Source organism: Xyrauchen texanus, chromosome 5, assembly GCF_025860055.1.
Source record: "Xyrauchen texanus isolate HMW12.3.18 chromosome 5, RBS_HiC_50CHRs, whole genome shotgun sequence".
Taxonomy (NCBI): Eukaryota; Metazoa; Chordata; class Actinopteri; order Cypriniformes; family Catostomidae; genus Xyrauchen; species Xyrauchen texanus.
Window position 1 is genome coordinate 42,925,277 of NC_068280.1, and position 18,483 is coordinate 42,943,759.

General features: G+C 35.8%; 1 protein-coding gene across 1 annotated transcript; it reads right to left on the reverse strand.

Annotated features, from left to right (window-relative positions):
- Positions 1–277: 277 nt before the first annotated feature.
- si:dkey-26i13.8 (kinesin-like protein KIF19) lies at positions 278–17,111 on the reverse strand. Its single transcript, XM_052127407.1, has 21 exons — positions 16,905–17,111; positions 15,749–15,829; positions 13,871–13,981; positions 13,101–13,188; positions 12,662–12,798; positions 12,247–12,372; positions 11,907–11,999; positions 10,845–10,946; positions 10,457–10,609; positions 9,893–10,015; positions 7,908–8,064; positions 7,518–7,680; positions 7,115–7,271; positions 4,510–4,780; positions 4,059–4,180; positions 3,792–3,952; positions 3,601–3,688; positions 3,050–3,424; positions 1,695–1,800; positions 1,428–1,526; positions 278–1,299 (listed from the first exon to the last, which is right to left on the reverse strand). Exons 1-21 carry the CDS (start codon positions 16,944–16,946, stop codon positions 1,142–1,144), a joined length of 2,913 nt encoding a protein of 970 aa, XP_051983367.1. The 5' UTR covers positions 16,947–17,111; the 3' UTR covers positions 278–1,141.
- Positions 17,112–18,483: the final 1,372 nt, after the last annotated feature.

The following is an 18,483-nucleotide window of genomic DNA, read 5'->3' on the forward strand; positions in this document are numbered from 1 at the left end:
AATGTGCTGTTTTGGTGGCACGAGGGGGACCTACACAATTTTAGGCAGGTGGTTTTATTCTTGTTATAAAACCCTACATACCTATTATTTATTGTTAACTATTCTTAAACTTTAATATTTGCTAATTATTTATGTATGAAAGATCATTTGGTACCACTTTATTTTAAAGTACATTACTATTATAGATTTACCTACTATATATTTCAACAACTATAGTAATTACTAGGTACTAACCATACACCTAACCATAACCTATATTAAGAACATGTAGTTACCTAATATTACTCAGTACTGCTTGGTTAAGTACAATGTAAGTATACTGAAAGTACACATACTTTAAAATAAAGTGCAACTGACGATTTTACAAATTACGCTTCAAACGATTAGCAGACTAAATCATTTTGAGTGATTTTTATTAATTATTTTCATGTTGTATTTTATTTCAAAACATAGTTGCATGTTACTGGATGGTTTAAAATGACTGTAGTGCGTGCAGATGACACAAAGCTCATCACACAATAGTTGGTTCATTTAGTTTATTCTATGCAAGTTCCATTTTATTATCTTTAGTGTAGGCTACTCTCATTTGAAGATTGTGATGACATTCAATCCATTTTCCCACATTTAGCGGGCATGCGGAGAAGAGGTTGACAGGGTAGACTCGCGTACTGTAGGCCTACAGTATGATACAAAAATATCCAAACCAATGTGAGGGAGGGGCCTCTTGCAGGATTTGAAAGGGCTTTGTGTGAAAGTGAAAGGAGGACTTACACACAAAGAGTGAGTGAGTGGGAGAGAGCATGAACATTTCACCAATTTTATACTACACCATATTTGGTAAGTATTAGGTTTAGAAAGTAAAAAGGTTTACAATTATGCCAAAATTACAAAATTATACCCAAACTCAATGTATAACCTCATAAAAGTGCAAATAGGTTTTTCATTATCAAAGTGAACATTATCACACATGGTGCAGCCAGTGTTGTTTCTCGACTTAGAATGCATATCTGATAAAATGCTGAAATAAAATGTAATGAAATTATGTCACTTTACAACAAACTCAGCAGTAACATTTTAATGCAAAATGATCAAAATAGACAAAACATCATTAAGAATTTTTAGTTTTGCTATCTGTTCTCTATCAGGATGACTTTTTTACAGTTTGTTTGTATTTTTGCCGTGCTTCACTGTTTCTGTTGACGTCAGTCATTCCTTTTTGTCTTGCATTTTCATTGGTAGGCTTCTTGAAATTGCCTGGTTCCTGTAGGAGAGTGCTAGTGTAAGAAACATCTGCTGGACCTAAAATAAACAGTTTTGTTAACTTATGTAGGACTTATAAACAATCAACAACAATCCTGCCAATGCCAATTCATAATAACAAAGTAAAGATTTAGTTGTACAACAAAATATGAGACAATACTACTCACCTCTTCGTTTAAAAATGGGTTGTCCTTGTTTGACATCTGTGTTTTTTTGATGGAAGGTACTGGGTGGTGTTCCCCTGATCTCCAACTTCTGCAATTCACCTAAGGTCAAATAGTCAAAACATGAAGAAATATTTATTTTTACATCAGAACACTCTTACAATAAACACAATTTAACCCTTAAATGAAACAAGAAGTACAAAATAAATATGATGGAAAATTGAAACTATTCATAACTACATCGAAAGGTATGACAATTCCGAGCACTACCGTTCAGTGGCCGGATTATGTTCAGTGCTGGTCGAACAAGACAGTTGTCTGAGATGCTCTCCAAAGCTGGATACCTAGAAGGGTTTTGCCTTGGTTTTTGTACCTGCTACAGCAAAATCAAAGCAGTAGTGGGTTAAAGTAGTAAGTTTGGGTTTAAATTAAGTAGGAAAACCTCATGAATGTTGCAATCTTGACATTTATAAGTGTATCCCATCTATTTACACAGAAACACTGAAATTATGTTGATTTTGTTGCATACAAAACTGTATGCAACTCTGGATGGAAATAAATGTTGAGACGTTGCATAAGATTGTCAAAACAATGCCACGACAAATGTGCGCCGTAATCAAAGCTAAAGGCAGTCCAATGAAATATTAGAGTATGTGAATTTAGTTTTGGTCAGGCAGTTCATTTATTTAGCTGTTTAGACCACAAACAACTTAACATACAGTGTTTGCAGGATGCCTGAAGAAGGCCTTAGATTAGGATTTGAGATTTGGATCTGCCATTCAGGTTTAATTAATATTTTCATTAGAGCTGTTAAAGTTAATGCTGTAACGCATGAGATTAATTGAAAAAGTTGAATACGTTCATTTTTCTTAATCGTGAATAATGTATTTAATGTTTATAAAGCATAAACCAGCATAAACACTGGTCAGAAAAGGGTGAAACCTTTGTGATGTGTCCACCCGGACCCATTACACTGAAGCACACTCCAAAACACACACACAACAGCCTTTCAGTGATCAAACGATGGGGAAAGGACCTCTTAATGTTATTTGTTGTACAAAGCAAGCCCAGATGGGACTTGAGACAGAAATCAAGTACTTTTCTGCCCGTGTAAGGCGCATTTTTAATAATGTCAAGTATTAATTGTCATGAAATTGCAGAACGAGACATTGTTTGGAAGAGCTTTTCTTGTGGAGTTCAAAGCAGTGCTTGACCTGGCGTTGAGGCCTAACGCGAATCGTTAATGCAGCTTCACGATTGCTGTAGCAATTAAATTGCCACAGTCTGTGGAGGATGAGAGTTTAAGAGATTTAATATAACCTATGGTTGCATATTCTTTCAATTTAGTCAACCTCCCACATAGAATTTGCTTTGTTTGATTTTTTTTTTTATAATGCATTATATTGTTACATATTGTTTTGTTTTCTTTCTTAAGAAGGAAATAAGTATATACAATATATAGAAAAATGTCAGCACTTTCAAAACCTGCAATTAACTATAAATATTTATGTGCTAATATCTATTTGCTATTAAACTGACAGAACTAATGTTCATATTTATAAAAATCCAAAGTCAATGAAAAATCTAGAACTAGCAACACAGACAGAAGTACACAGAGATGGTACCTTTTTGCTCGCTTCAAAAGATCTTGAGCGCTTTTTGCGTTGGAGTCTATCAGGCGACTCCACCCTGCCCTGTTTTCTCTTTGGGTCCTGGTTTGATTGAGAGCTTCTTCCATGTCTTGGCAGGCTTCTTTTGACCTCAGAAGTCTCATCTGCCAAAGTAGACCCTAGACTGTCCATGCTCAATGAAGACTTGAGCCCTGTGGCCAAAGTCACACTGGCCAGCTTGGAGCTGGACTCCTTTACTCGAAGGTGGGAGCGGCGTTTCTCTGCGATGACCAAGATACTTTTGGTGTCACTAACAATTTCCCTCAGAGTGTCTGGACTTACAGGTTCAGCAAGACATATGGGGGCAGATTCCTCAACAGCACATTCCTGCTAAAAGACATTCAGCAACACATTGTACTATATGCAACTGAATTTATAGCATCATCTATGCTGTACGAATCCAAAACACCAATGTATAGTCTAACAATCAGCAGTATCTAATAGATGATGAGATAAATCTCACAGTGTCAAGACAACTCAGTGTTTACTTAATTCTGTATCTTTACCTTCATGGCAGAGGGTGTGCTAGAAGATAAGTGGTGCTGTCTCCATGGTTGAATTTTAAATGATGATTTGAAGACTCTGTTACTGTCACTTTCACAACAAAGGTGATATGCGATACAAACAAGACGGAAACATGTCTATTGTTAGTCTCTAAAAAACATAACAGTTTTCTTTTCTCATTTCATTAGTTTACCTGTCATAGTCTAGTCCAGATGAAGAGGAATAAGGGGGATGTTTATCTAAAGGACTGAACTTTGTGTTTTGTCCCTGTATTTTCACCTCTTGACAAAAGTTTAAATCTGAGATGACATCATCAAGTCTCAGTTGCCTGGCCATAATCATAATGGAGCTATTCTGTGAAAATAGAGAAATAATAAAATCACCAAAAGCAAAAGAGAGATTGTTGAAAGAGAAGGAATTAGGAAGACAAAGTAACAAAAATAAAAATAATGTGTCTTACAGCTCTGTGGTTTGTGGTGAAAGTAGGAAGGTTGACTATTTGGTCGATGCTTCCATCACTCAGTTCACTAAAGTACAGTGAATATAGCTCTTGTAATTCCTCAGGGACACATAATCCTTGTCCTGTGGACAGAATATAGAATACAAATAATCAAGAATAAAAAATAAATAAAGAATGTCAAATAAGGGAGACCAGAGCTAGCTGTAGATGTTTTTTCCTGGGCAATAATGGTGGAAATATTGAATAGCCTTTTTGTAGCTAAGGCTTTAATGTATGTACCTATACAAAATTAAATACAAAAAAATAAACCTTCTCTGAGAAATACTTATTAGAGTAAAATGTAGGACAACTAGGCCCGGTCTCCCTTACACACATGCCAGATACAATTACAATCACCCATTTGCCCAATTTCTTTTCACCTCCCCAAAATAGACAGATCAGTGATCCACACCTTCAATTAGGGCCTTTTGCTGCTGTATGATGTCATCACAGAGTGTCCGTTGCTGCTCATGGCGCTGAATGATGAAGTCTTTAGTTCTGAGGGTGTTATCCTTGCAGAGCATGGCTGACTGGATTTCAGTTTTTTCAAGCTCCAGTTCGTGGACTTTACAAAGCAGCATCAGAATCTCTCTTTGTTCATCATTACTGATCCGTTTAGGCAGCAACTCCTCGATCTTAGATGACTTCAGTTTCATGTTCAATAATTTTTCCTCTAGTTCATGCTGAGAAAATAAATCAACAAGGAAACTTTGTAAATGTGGGTTACCTGTGTGGAATGCTTAACGTGATTTACCCAAGTAGGACATGTAACATTATCTACAGGGGCATAGGCGGCACTAGGGATAGAAAACTGGAGTTTATGTTTCCAGTAAAGCCTAGAATGTTTTTATAATTTTGTACAAATGTCAAAATTACCAGTGCTTCAGTGTCAAGTTGATAATAAATATAAATATATTTTTTAATATTAAGTATTATATGTCCATTAATGTCTTTCTACACAGTTTCGATAATGCCAATTACTGACTCAATTCAGAACCCACGCGTTGTCTTGTTGAGCAGCTGCTTTGCAGCACTCATGTAGGAAGAGCACTTGCAATTACGGCTCTGTCAATGGAGTCTGTAGTGTCAAAATTCTATCTTGGTATTAGATATTAGAAACTGTGTTGAGATTTGGTTCATCCAGATGCAGTAAGTACCAAATGTTAAGATGTATAACCCTGAAAACAATGAATAATATACAGATGTGCTCGATTATTTTGCAAACTTTAAGTCACGAGCCAGGACATTTGCGTTTTTTGCAAAACTCTTTTATTAAGACACGATGCCATGAACCTCGCAAACTTGGCAATTATTTTTTTCTCATAAGCACCTATTTTAGCCTATTTACAGCCTGCTATCTAAACAAAACTAACTTAAAGGAATATTCTGGGTTCAATACAAGTTAAGCTCAATCAACAACATTTGTGACATAATATTGACTACCATAAAAAATAAATAAAATAATTCACTAATATCTCCTTTTCTTTCAAAAAAGTATAAATCTGGGTGTGAATGGAGCCAATTTTTGGAGGGTTTAAAAGGCAGAAATGTGAAGCTTACAATTTTATAAAAGCAGTTACATTAATTCTTCTGTTAAAACTAATGTATTAGTAGAGCTGTAAAGTTGTTTAAATTAAAATTTTTGCAGTCGTTTTAGGGTTGTAGTGTTTGTTGACATTACATCATCATGGCAACAAAGTTGTAAAATTGGAAATAACATTACACAGAAAAGGTTAGTAAGCGATTGTATCACTAAAATCACATTAACATGCATATTGTTATGTCTTGTTGCTATACTTTTGAAACAATGAGTATTTTAGCATTTAGGAATTGGCCCCATATTCACTCCCATTGCAGGTGCCTCACTGGAAGCCAGATTTTTGCTTATTTTAAAGGATAGGTGTGGCAAGTCAGAATAATTTTTTTGTGATAATCAATATTATGCCACAAATGCTGTCAGTTGAGTTTAACTATTGAACCATGAATATTCCTTTAATAAATAAATAAATATATAAAAATAGAGGATGTCAAAGAGGTAAGACATCTAGAAGCATGTATTGCATGTATGACAACTAGCCACAAGAGCTACTGAAACTGTACATCTCAATAAGTATTCTAACTTAAAACACTCATTGAACTACAGAAAACCAAAAGGGACAACAATAGTTTATTTTTAAATATATTTTTTAAAGTGCATAGTGTTAAAAGCATGCAAATTTTAGTTTTAGTTTCAGTAATATTTAAAGATGTGCCTTATAAATTACACCCCACAGATGTAACATTTGAACTTTTTTTATCAAGTGTATTATTAGTGATCTGTCTGTCCATCCATCCATTCATCTTATGAATAGCTACAGTAGATACTTATGAACAAATGGCAAAATCATACCTTCCTAAGTTTTTCTTGGATCTGTCCATCATCCATATTGTCTGTATTGTTGTGAGTGGGGAAAAATAAACTGAGATTAACTGTGACAGTGTCTCTCACTGGTCCAGTTTAAGAAGAAAAGGGATTTTGAATTTGGCTTTTTATGCGAGACCACGAGCAGCAGATGCAAAGCAGGTTAAATTGGACTTGTGTATGACACAGCTGATTTAAAGTGAGGCTCAGCTCTAACAGTAGGTTTTTTAAGGTGGCTCAAGCTAAAAGTTCTTAGTCTCTAAATACGCACGTAAAAACACTCTTTATTAATGTCCTGATATTCAAGAGAGCAATCACTACATTTACAACTAGGTAAGGCAAATGCACACAGAATGTGCATTTGCATTTTAAATTTCACCAAATGCGTGCTTTCATAAACTCCTTTGAGTGTTCTTGTGCTATTGCGCTCATTCATATGGACACACACATACAAAAACTGTACAGATGTGCATCTTAATTCTAAACACAATCTTGTTAACATCCACTGACCCTAGAAGCTAACCCTAACCCTGTACAGGGGCGCAATATTCAAAGTGATGCCTTGCTGTCATTTGAGGGATTGAGGAATGAAGTGACTAATCTGCTGTTAGATTACTTTCAGTGCCATTGTCTTTCTCTGTTCAGCCAGCAGGGGGCCGATCCCCTCACGAGCGGCTGCAACATACTGCGGTTCCTCTGTTCCGCTCTCCTGCTCGTCATCTTTACCTCTGTCTCTCCTTCGCTGAGCACAACGAGCTCGATCCTGCTCCCAACTTACCAGAAAAGAGAGGGGATGCGTGAAGAGGATAAAGATGAAAAGACCAATTAATTTAGAAAACAAATATAAATAGTGCCTACATTTGAATTTCATAACACATAACACAAAGCAAAACTCTGAAAAATGATTCTACAATGTGTAAAAATGTAAACATAATAAGCAGGTCTGTCCAAATTTGTGACTGGTAGTGTACTTTTTCAGTTGGACTCTTTTTGTCATGTGTGTTTGAGCTTGTATTTACTCTGAGATGGTAAGCAGATGTCTGGAAGTGTCTATATGGAGTTCCATGTTACAGTTCTCCAGCTCCATCAGGCTGCGCCTGATCTCCATCTGCTCTCTGAAAGCAGACAGGAGCTGCTCCCGCAGTAAAGCCATCTCACCACGACTGTACTGCTGCACCTCCACTACAAACAACATCACACACAGAGATGATGTTCTTTTGTAATTATTATACATGCTGTTATTATGACCTCAAATAAATTGAAAAACTACATGGAAAATTTGGACATTTAAAAATTAATTTGTCACACAGCAGGACAACTTCACTGAACTGCATTGTGGTTAGAAATTACATCCAGTCACAGCACCTAAAATATACACTTTCCCATACTCATACAAAGTTAAGACACACCTTGAATGTCCTGAATGTCTGCTTTATCTTCTTTCTTTTGCTCTTGACTTTGTTGGTCAATCTTTGCACGAAGTCGGTCAATCTCACTTCGCAGATCAGCAATGATGCTGGTGTATTGGGCCAGGTGATAGGAAACATTCATCAAATTACGCTTCACCTGGAAGAGTTTAAAATCATACAGCTAGAGAGGACTTGGGCTGTATCACAATTAAATTATTAATGGCCCCAATGCACCTCATACAAAATCGAGGAACGAATGGGTGTGATGTAATTTAGTACAAAATCTAGCCATAAAGAAAATACATTTGCAGTGATTCGTAACAGCTCACCTGGGCGAACTTTAAGAAAAAGGTCTTAATGGCTGCTAAACACCTTCTTACGGCAATTGGCCCATGTCATCGATAGGTGTGATCTGGAGCGCAACCTACTTTTAGGCCGACAGCTAATTTCAGTTCAGTCAGTAAAGATGAGTCAAAATGAATACAATGGCATGCAGTTGTATGCAAGCTGGCGCAAATTTAACTACATCTATACGATCTTTCATGTAGAGACATTTTCCAAGAACATGTCATCAATTTTTGTGCTTTCTGAAGTGAAAGCCATTCACACACCTGCCCATAGTAGATTATGCTCCACTTATCATCAGTCTTTTGTCTGTATACTTCCAATTAAATCTCTTTTATACACCAATCTTTGCAGTTGTAAAAATTTCCACATAAATTACAATAACAGAGTAAAATCGGCGAATATTATCACCGCGTATAGCGTGTTAGCGCATTAACGTCATGAATTCAGCATGTAAACAAGACAAATTGCGCATTTTCTACTGCATATATATTACTTAAAATTATCATCGAGTGGTTAAAAAAGCATCTTTTACTAATCTAGTGTGAATTCTACTCATAGAATGAGGCATACAGTAATTCATAACACATATTCATTGCACATTAGTTAAGGTTTTACTGAGTGTCCTCATTTTTAAATGTACTTCTAAACGCCGCCTACAGCGGTGTGGTGGTCAAATCAAGTCAAGTGGTTTTTATTGTCGTTCAACCATATACAGTTAGTACAGTACACAGCGAAACTTGACAACGTTCCTCCAGGACCATGGTGCTACATAAAAACAACATACTGTAGGACAAACACAGAACCACATGAGACTACACAGACTAAATAACATTTCTACATAAAGTGCATGTGCAAACGTGTGCAAAAAAGAATGGGACAGTACAATAAATTACTAAAGGAACAGGACAATAGGCACAGTAAGAGACAGTGCAATGCAAAAAGATGACACTTTCTAAAAATGCCAAATGTAAAAATAACATACTATGAAATAGTGTTCTATGGACATAGCAGTTATTGAGGTAGCAGCCAGGTATAAAGTGACAATGAATTAAAGTGCAACTCTGGACATGTTGGATGAAAAGTTGGATGGTGTACAGGTGTGTGTGTGTGTGTGTGTGTGTGTGTGTGTGTGTGTGTGTGCCAGTCCAGTCTCTGAGTATTGAGGAGTCTGATGGCTTGGGGGAAGAAGCTGTTACACAGTCTGGCCGTGAGGGCCCAAATGCTTTGGTACCTCTTACCAGATGGCAGGAGTGTGAAGAGTTTGTGTGAGGGGTATGTGGGATCATCCACAATGCTGGTTGTTTTGCGGATGCAGCGTTTTGTGTTAATGTCTTTGATGGAAGGAAAAGAGACATTCAGGGTGTCTGAATGTTCGCAAACAATATACTGTTGCTCGGATGTTTTGAAATTCTTTTTACCCCTGAACAAAGAAGAACTTCGCTGGAAGTAAATCGGGGCCTTAAGACAATTCTGATAAACACAATGGGGCAATCAAAGACAGGAAATTAAGGTGATTTAATGTTCATGTATCATTTATATATATAATAAGTACAGATTTTCAATATAATTCTGTATTGTGTATAAGCTGTGGTTGATGTCGATTATACAGACAAACACGATTAAGTGTGTGTGTTTACCTTGGTTCTTATATTTTTGGCTTTGTCAGCATAAACCAGTGTGTTTCTGGACTCTTCAAAGTTGGAGCTGGCAGGACTGATATGGGTAATCATGACTGTGCGACTATTTCCACCTAAAGCATCCTGAAATTCACACCAGAACTTACTGCAATTGAGTCTCAGTACAAAAGGAGAAGTAAGGTAAAATGTCTAAGCTTGTGTTTTTCATACAAAAAAAGTGGATAGTAATTGCCATATGATAGCTTTGTTGGAAATTAAAAATGTTGTTCTTCACTGATAATGTACCCCTCTGCCTTAGCTCTAAAATCTCATTTGTGGTTGCGTTTTTAAGCACGTTTTCATAATTAAATGACACCAAACATGGCCTAACACATCCAAAGGTGCCATTTTGTTATACAACGCAAGTTCAAATATGATTTGTGAGCTCTGGCGGAGGGGAACATTATCTGTGAATAACGGCTCAAATTTGATGTTTCTCCTATATTTTGTTTTGTTGTTGTTTTTTGCAGGTGGTTTAATCAAAACGTTTACTGTAAATGTTTTAGCCTGACTGGTTTCGCTCACCTTAAGAAGTCGGGTGAGTTTGCTGTCTCTGTAATTGACAAACTGAGCACCTTTTCCACCCTTCTCGCTCAAGGCATTGATGCAATTGGCCAGTGCTAACAGAGAGCGGTTAATATGTGCACCTTCTTTCATTCTCTTTCCTCTGTTTTGTGTCTGAGAGGAAGAAAAGCATGAAAAAATGAAGAAAAGTTTATAGAATGTGCATGTGAACATTTTACCTAATGAAGGGCAAGGTGTTAGTTGCCTTATGAGCTGCTCCAATCCCTTCACCAGTCTCTCATTATATGCATATGAATAATGAAGGACACAAAGATTTAAATATTCATTTGGTTGACAGATGACAAAGGGTGCTGGACTATCGATCTTTTGTTTCCACTTCTACACACACCTGTGATGCTCGTTCAGTTCCTGCCAAGTCTACCATGAATAATTTTCCCACTCTGACCTCCTCGTTGATATCCTTTACACGACTCTTTTGCTTGACGGTCACCTATAGAGCACAGAGATACACACACTCAGACCACAGTGTGCCAATTTGAGGTGTCAGGGCTCGACATTAACGCTTGTCCAGGACAAGTGGAAATTTTGAACGAGCAAGTTAAAGAGAATTTTACTTGTCTGACTAGAAAAGTAGCCTGATTAAAATATAAATAACAAATGTTAGTTCAATAGCGCAGGATTGCAGGAATTTTAATAATTCCTGCATGTTTCACTTTCAAAATGGGGGGAATTCCCTCATCACGTTGGCCTCTCTCCCTCTCATCTTTACTCGTGGTGCAGTTCAGCAGCTTGTGAGTGCGAGCAGTGGGGAAGCATGTATCTACTGAACTTTAGATTTTACATATATAAATGGGTATAATCATGTTAATTGGCCATGCGAATGGTGTTGTACCACGTCTCTATAAGCGAGCGATGCGATTAAAACTATTGCTCCTGTTTATAATCAACAAAGCTGTCTTCATTGCAAGCGTGCAACATTGGAGAGATCCTATTTTGTCTCGTCACATCATGGCACTCCCTCATAAAACAGCAAGAAAGGCTTTGTGTAATAATACTCAAATCTGTAGAGTGAAGAGAAATGCTTAAAGGGACCTATTATGAAAAATTTACTTGTACATGGTGTTCGTACATAAATTTGTTTGTACAAACCCATCTGACTTTCTATCGTCCGTGGAACTCAAAAGGAGATGTTAAGGAGAATGTTAGTTTAAGTCTCAATCTACTTTTATTTTATGGAGAAAGAAAAAGCAGTGATAGTGAATAGTGACTGTGATGGTCACTATTAGATGATGATGATGGAGGCTTTTCTTTTTTTTCTTTCTTTCTTTTGTTTTTGTCTCCGGACAAGTAACTTTTTTATTCGGACAAGTGAATGATCAATTTAATTGTCTGAAGGACAAGCACATGAAAATGCTTAATGTTGAGCCCTGATAGTGTGCCTTGTACTGACCTGAAGTATCGCATGAGAACGAGATGACGTCTTGTTTGCAGCGGTTGATTCCTGAGTCCTCTGTTTATTTCCTTTGGTCAAAAGAGCCATTATCTAAAATCACAGGCAAACAGAATGTTCAGAAAGACACCATCCTTTGTCGGGGACAGTGTAAGGAGAGGGCAGGCCACTTCTTGAAAAATCAATGGGAAAGAATTGTGAGAAAAGAAGTTCCACCTTTCAATGAGAAGAGCCATACAGTTTATCCATAATATTAAAATTAATGTTAAATTAATGTTTAATTTATGCTGTAATTATAATATTTATGTTGTAATTTTACAAATATTTTTATTTACTTTACCTCTTTTGCATTACTTGTAGAGAATTCAGTGATGCCAGCAATTCGTATTTCTCCTTTAGCATCCTCACGCAATTCCAGGTATCCAGAGGATGGATTTAACAGATCTCTGATCATCTCATTATAGATCTGCAAAAACAATAATTCATGTTTTGCCTTTTCAGAATGCACACCATTTTGTAAAGTCAGACAATGTTTGCAAAACTTTTATAAAATTTTAATTTAAGCATAATAAAGTGACCAGCATATTATTTGGAAGCTGTAACACAATAACCAAATTGTGACTTAATATTTTTAAAACACAGGCTAAGTTACAGTATGGTACAACCTGTTTACTGACTGTTCACATCAAAAGATCAAGAATGGATTTATTGTAATTTTATAATACTGTAAGATTAAGAAAGAATCATAATATAACCTCAATATATGACATAGAAACATTACAATCCAAATCCTCAGTGCTGTTCTCAATGGTTCTATATAGATCATTGAGTGTTCGAATGTAAATGCCAGGCTCAGAATTTAACCCTAACATAGTGTATGTCTTCCCTGCACCTAAAAAAAGGAGTGAAAAAGAAGAAAAAATGTAATTGTCACAAGTTTGAAAAATATATAATACAAAATATATTAAATACATGCTTCAATACATAAATACAATACATAAATATTATGCTTCTTCACTGTGCTAAACTTGCAATGTGAAAGGAATTTTAAATATGTGGTAACGTTTAAGCAAACAAGATATCACTTTAATAAGGTAAAATACTTCATTCTAAATTTTGAAATCTCATGTACATGTATATTGAAATATATTATAATCTTAATACCTAAAAACTCCTACTGTATGCCAACATTACCTGTGGGTCCATATGCAAAGACTGTGGCATTGTAACCTGCGATAACACCATCAATAAGATTTTTTGTTGTTGCCACATAAACATCCTCCTAAAACAAAGAAAAAGGAAGCAATATAGATTTTTGGAATTAAGCACGACTTGTACCCAGTCACGTTTTCAGCTGTCTTGGTTCAGGAAGTATTGTTCCAATTAATTTTGTCCAAAAGGTTTAAAAAATAAATTGATTAAAGAGTTCTAAGCCATGAACCAAACCAACCAGCCCCAAAGTGAATCACAACATTACAAACATTTATTGGAACCAAAAAATTATTAGAAAATCAGACAAAGCGAAATGTAAAAGACTGTGTCCATAACGTCTTAAATAAGGGAATAAACTATATTTCCAACCAAACAAGTTGTTGATTAAGTATATAGCATGAAATAAGGCAGACTGATGCCTTCAACAGAAGTATAAACCATTGATTAACAACCTCAGAGCTCATGGTATGTGTTTAAAGGTTTATTTAAGTTACCATTAAAAATCAATAAAAAAACAAATGGGAGAATCGAGCTGTTGCGCTCAATTGTGATCATGCTAAATATTACTTAACCATTTCCAACAACTTAATATAACAACATTTAACATTGTGAAAACAGATGATTATCTTTCTTTCAAGAATTGCTCCAAAAATGCAAAATGAACATGTACTCTACGATGTCAATGAGCAATCATCTCATGAACTATAAAACATTGTAATGCTTTAGTTCGGAGGTGCAGATAAACTACACACCTGGGTTGCAGAATAGTCGAATGCCACATCAAACATGTATGTTTTTTCACGTGAGCGGTTGGCCCTCAGGACATCGTCAGGGTCCTCACAGGGGTCCATTAACACCACCATCTAAAGACGTTAATTAGTAAAGTGGATTGACTCCAGCTATTAGTAGAGTAGATCAACTCTGCAATGTTTTGATATTAAAGGGCACCTATTATGGAATTTTGAAAATTACCTTTCATGTAGTGTGTAAAATAGATTTAAGTGAACAAAAACATCCTGCAAAGTTTTATATATGAAAGTTCACCGTAAAAAAAGTTATTGTCTCTCAAAAGTAGGAGTCGAATCTGAGTCAATTTAATGAATCGTTTTTCCAATGAGTCATTTTCCTTTTCGTTGTGACGTCAAGGCGAAAAATTATCAAATTGGCCGCACCCACTCATTGCGCGCAGACACCAGGGAAAACTTGAAAACATCATGTCGACAACAAGACGCTGTGTTCTCAATGCGTATCAAAAGCGACCTTTTTTTCACTGCCCAGGGACGAGCATGTGAAGAATCAGTGGTTAGAGTTTGTATTTACAACTTTACCACACAAGTATAGCCCGAACCTTGTGCTGTGTTCGCGTCATTTTAATGACGATTGCTTTGTGAACATGAATGCTTTCAAGTGTGGATTCACGAGCCGGTTGATACTGAAGGAAGGTTCAGTACCAAGTTTATTTGGATCAGCTTCCTCCGAAGAATCACAACTGTAAGTATTATTAATAATTGTTGCTTTAATGTGTTTTTTAGCATGCTTAATAAGTATTTGTGTGTGTTGTGTAAGTTACGCTCAGCGCAGCTTCTAGGTCTCCAATGTCAATTTTTTTGGAAATATGTGAAATGTTTGTCGATGTTATTGGAATTGTCATAAAGAATATAGCAATAACTTGTAGTAATGCAGTGCTTTATCAATATGTTTATGCGTTGGGCTAACGCAAACAATAACTGATTGGGTGTTTACCACCGAACTTTGGGCTATGATCTAATTTTCAACACTTAACAAGCCATAATCCATTAATCGTGATGGGCGTTCCGTTTCCGAAAATCTCTGCACAGATTATACCAATCACAACTGACTGAGTCATCAGACCAATCACCGCAGATTAGCGTCACGCAAAGGAGGGGTTTGGAAAAACAAGTCATTGAACGAATCATTTGGGAGTCGGTGAGCAAATCAGGTAAACATAAATGCATATTATAAGACAACAAAAGTGTTTTTTGTCATTGCATGCATGAAAAACTGTTGTTGGGGACTCCCAAAACAATATTAGGAACATTTTAAATGCCATAATAGGTGCCCTTTAACTCACTGCAGAATTACTACAAATTGATATTATGAACTGGGTTGAGACTGGCTCGTCCATGCTTTCTGTAACTTGCTTAATTGGGAAACATGTCCATGCCCACTGTTTTCAAGTGTGCCATTATGGAAATTTTAGGAAATATTTTTAACTGAATATATATATCGAGTAAGAGCCAGTTAGGAACAGATCAGAACATATCTGATATATGCAGCAAGTTTCTTTGCCTTATAAGTTCTTTTTTTAAAATTTTTTATATGCAACATCTTATCAAGCATAAGCAAAGATGACAGTAAACCTTATTAACTGAGTGTAAACAGGATTTACTGCAAATGTAAGGGAAGATTAAGTCTTTAGACCATCATCCACTATCACAAGTCAGCAAGTCTGCAAGAAACTCCTAATAAGGTTTTTTGAATGTTACTTACAGTACAAGAATCTATATTTATTTTAAACATGCAAAACATAAAACTATGAATTCAGCCAGCATTGGTTTTTAATACATAATGTGGGTAATGAGCCTAAGTTTGATGTTTTCATAGCTTACCTGATGGTCAAACTTATGCGCCACTATGGTTGCTCCCTCCTCGTTCTCGGCATCATTCAGCGGTCGAATGCGCAGCGCAACCTTAAATTAATGCACATAATCTTGTAACATAACTGTAAATAATTCCACCTTCACCTCCTATTACAGGTGCATAATGCAAAGTTGTTTAAACAGATTGTTAATGTGTTAATGTGCTAATTAAACTATAGCAAGTGTAACACATGAACAGTATGATAAGACTAGTGTCATTTGTGTGTACTACTGAAATTATGGAAGATGTGCATCAATTTAGACTCCAAAAAGTCCCTGAGAAAACACATATGTGTCGTTTAATCCAGATTTTGTGTAGTTTATGTGTATTTCAATGTGTTTGACAGTCATGAAATTTCAGTGTAGAAGTAATGAATCCTGTTCAGTATTTGTTGCATCATCTCTTTGATATAGGAAATATAAAATGTCAAAATATATGAGAATATATTATATTCTATTATTTTGTAATTGTCTTGAAAATGTTTTGAAGATCTGACACTATCTTGGCATTTTGTAGATCCATTTGTGATAGATATAAGTGCCGGGTCTCAAAAGACCAGAGTATGTAATGGTTTGATATTTTTGTTACATTTTCTATTCTTGTTATTTCATGAATTGTTTTGCTTATCAAATATATAATTTTTTAGCAATTCAATTTGTATTTAAAAATAATATTCTAAACAGCAAGTTCCCATAGTGACGATTTACCCCATATAGTGTATCAACAACAACATGCTCCACCATCATTGAGTATTGAACATTGGTTGACTGAACAGTATCTTTTTTTTTCCTGAGCAATAACTGTTGCAATGTACGACAGCTTTTTTCTAGCCAAGATTTTAAGGAATGTGCATATACGGAATTTTTTTTTATAACAAAATAAACCTACCCTGAGAAAATTAGCAAAAGCTTATGTCAGCTAGGCCGTTATTATACAGTTGTCATTTTTTAGGGACATTCAAAACAATTCCCCCTTCCGTTCCACATGAGCCACATAAATATGCTATTCTTAAAATAGCGCACACATTTCCCACAGTAATCTCCGCGAAGTGACAGGTGTTCAAGCCTGGGGCTACTGTTGAATGAATTGTGGTAGAAAAAGATCAAAGCGTGTCAAAAACCCTACCGTGAGTTGGTAGTCCTTCCAATCTTCCGGCAAATCCTTCATTTTTCCCCCTGATATATTATTCCTCCCGCGTAAATTCCTTATATAAGCCACGAGAAGCCTCGTAATGCCGCCCCAGAATATACTAGCGATTTAACGGAAATCAGTTAATCTTGTTGATTGCTGTAATCTCATTCTGAGGAAGGACTGTGCGCTGTCCCATGTGGATGAACTGTAGTCACGAGCGGGCTGTTGTTAACGGTGACAAAAGCCGTTGAGGTCTGAAACGACCCCAGTCCGACGCGTTATTGCATCTCAAGGACTGTTTCAACCACAACTACAGTGCAACTAACATAAACTTTTTCAGTATTCGTACAAATGCATAGTCGTCCACACATTTACGCGGCTGATATTTAAGTGCGAGTGTTCTGGTTAAAGCAAATGAAGGATAAAGTTATGAGCGTTTGCGCCACTTTTAACGGTCACAGCGCGTGCTGGCGCGAGGAAACTGTAAATGTTGCCATGGAGTCAAATAACACACTTGTCTGGTTACTGCAGCCAACAGATTTCGCCTCATACTGCCACTATGGGCTCAATAATGTTTGTGTGACAGTTAAAGGCTATCGTCTAACTGTATCCTCCTTAATAAAACATTCTCTCTGAAAAATTCAATTAATTGATAAATGCATGCATTTATTGTCAAATTGATTAAAAATGTATATATATATATATATATATATATATATATATATATATATATATATATATATATATATACACACACACATTATATATAATGGCTAATATATATTATTTATTACGCAATAATAAATAAATAATTCTATATTTATTATAATTTTTTTATAAAATCATTATTTTTGTTATTTTATAATATCTTTTTAAAACATATTCTTTTGTTATTTATTAATTGATGTATTTTATTTTGTGGCTTTTTAGCCTTTATGTACAAGATAGTGAATTAAAAAAGTTGAGGGAGTGAAAAGAAGAATGGTGTCAGGACATGATGCAGGCCAGACTCAAACCTGCACCCCCAGGAGCCTGCAGTTTTTATTGTGAGCACTACAAACTGCATCACAGTTCTGACCACATGAGGGTATATTAATTGGAGATGGACTGTTTGTACCTTTGCCAGTACCTTAAGGACAGATGGGCATCTGAGGACATGATGCTACTGGGTTTCTGTGACGCAATCACTACGTCACAGCGACACACTGCAATTTAAAAATATTATAAGGACAGAAGCAACATGTTTACTTCATACTGTATATTTTAGAGTAAACATGCATAATATTTTAGATGATGCTTGCAAAAGTTTCATTTATTTAAAGAATGACTTTACCCATTTAATACATTTCCATACAATTTTTACATAATGTTTTATTAAAGGAATAGTTCACCCAAAAAATTTAATTCTCTCATCATTTACATGCCATCCCAGATGTCTATGACTTTCTTTCTTCTGTATAACACAAAAACAAAGATGTTTAGAAGAATATTTCAGCTCTGTAGGTCCACACAATGCAAGCAAATGGTGCCAAAAATGGGAAGCTCCAAAAAGCACATAAAGGCAGCATAAAAG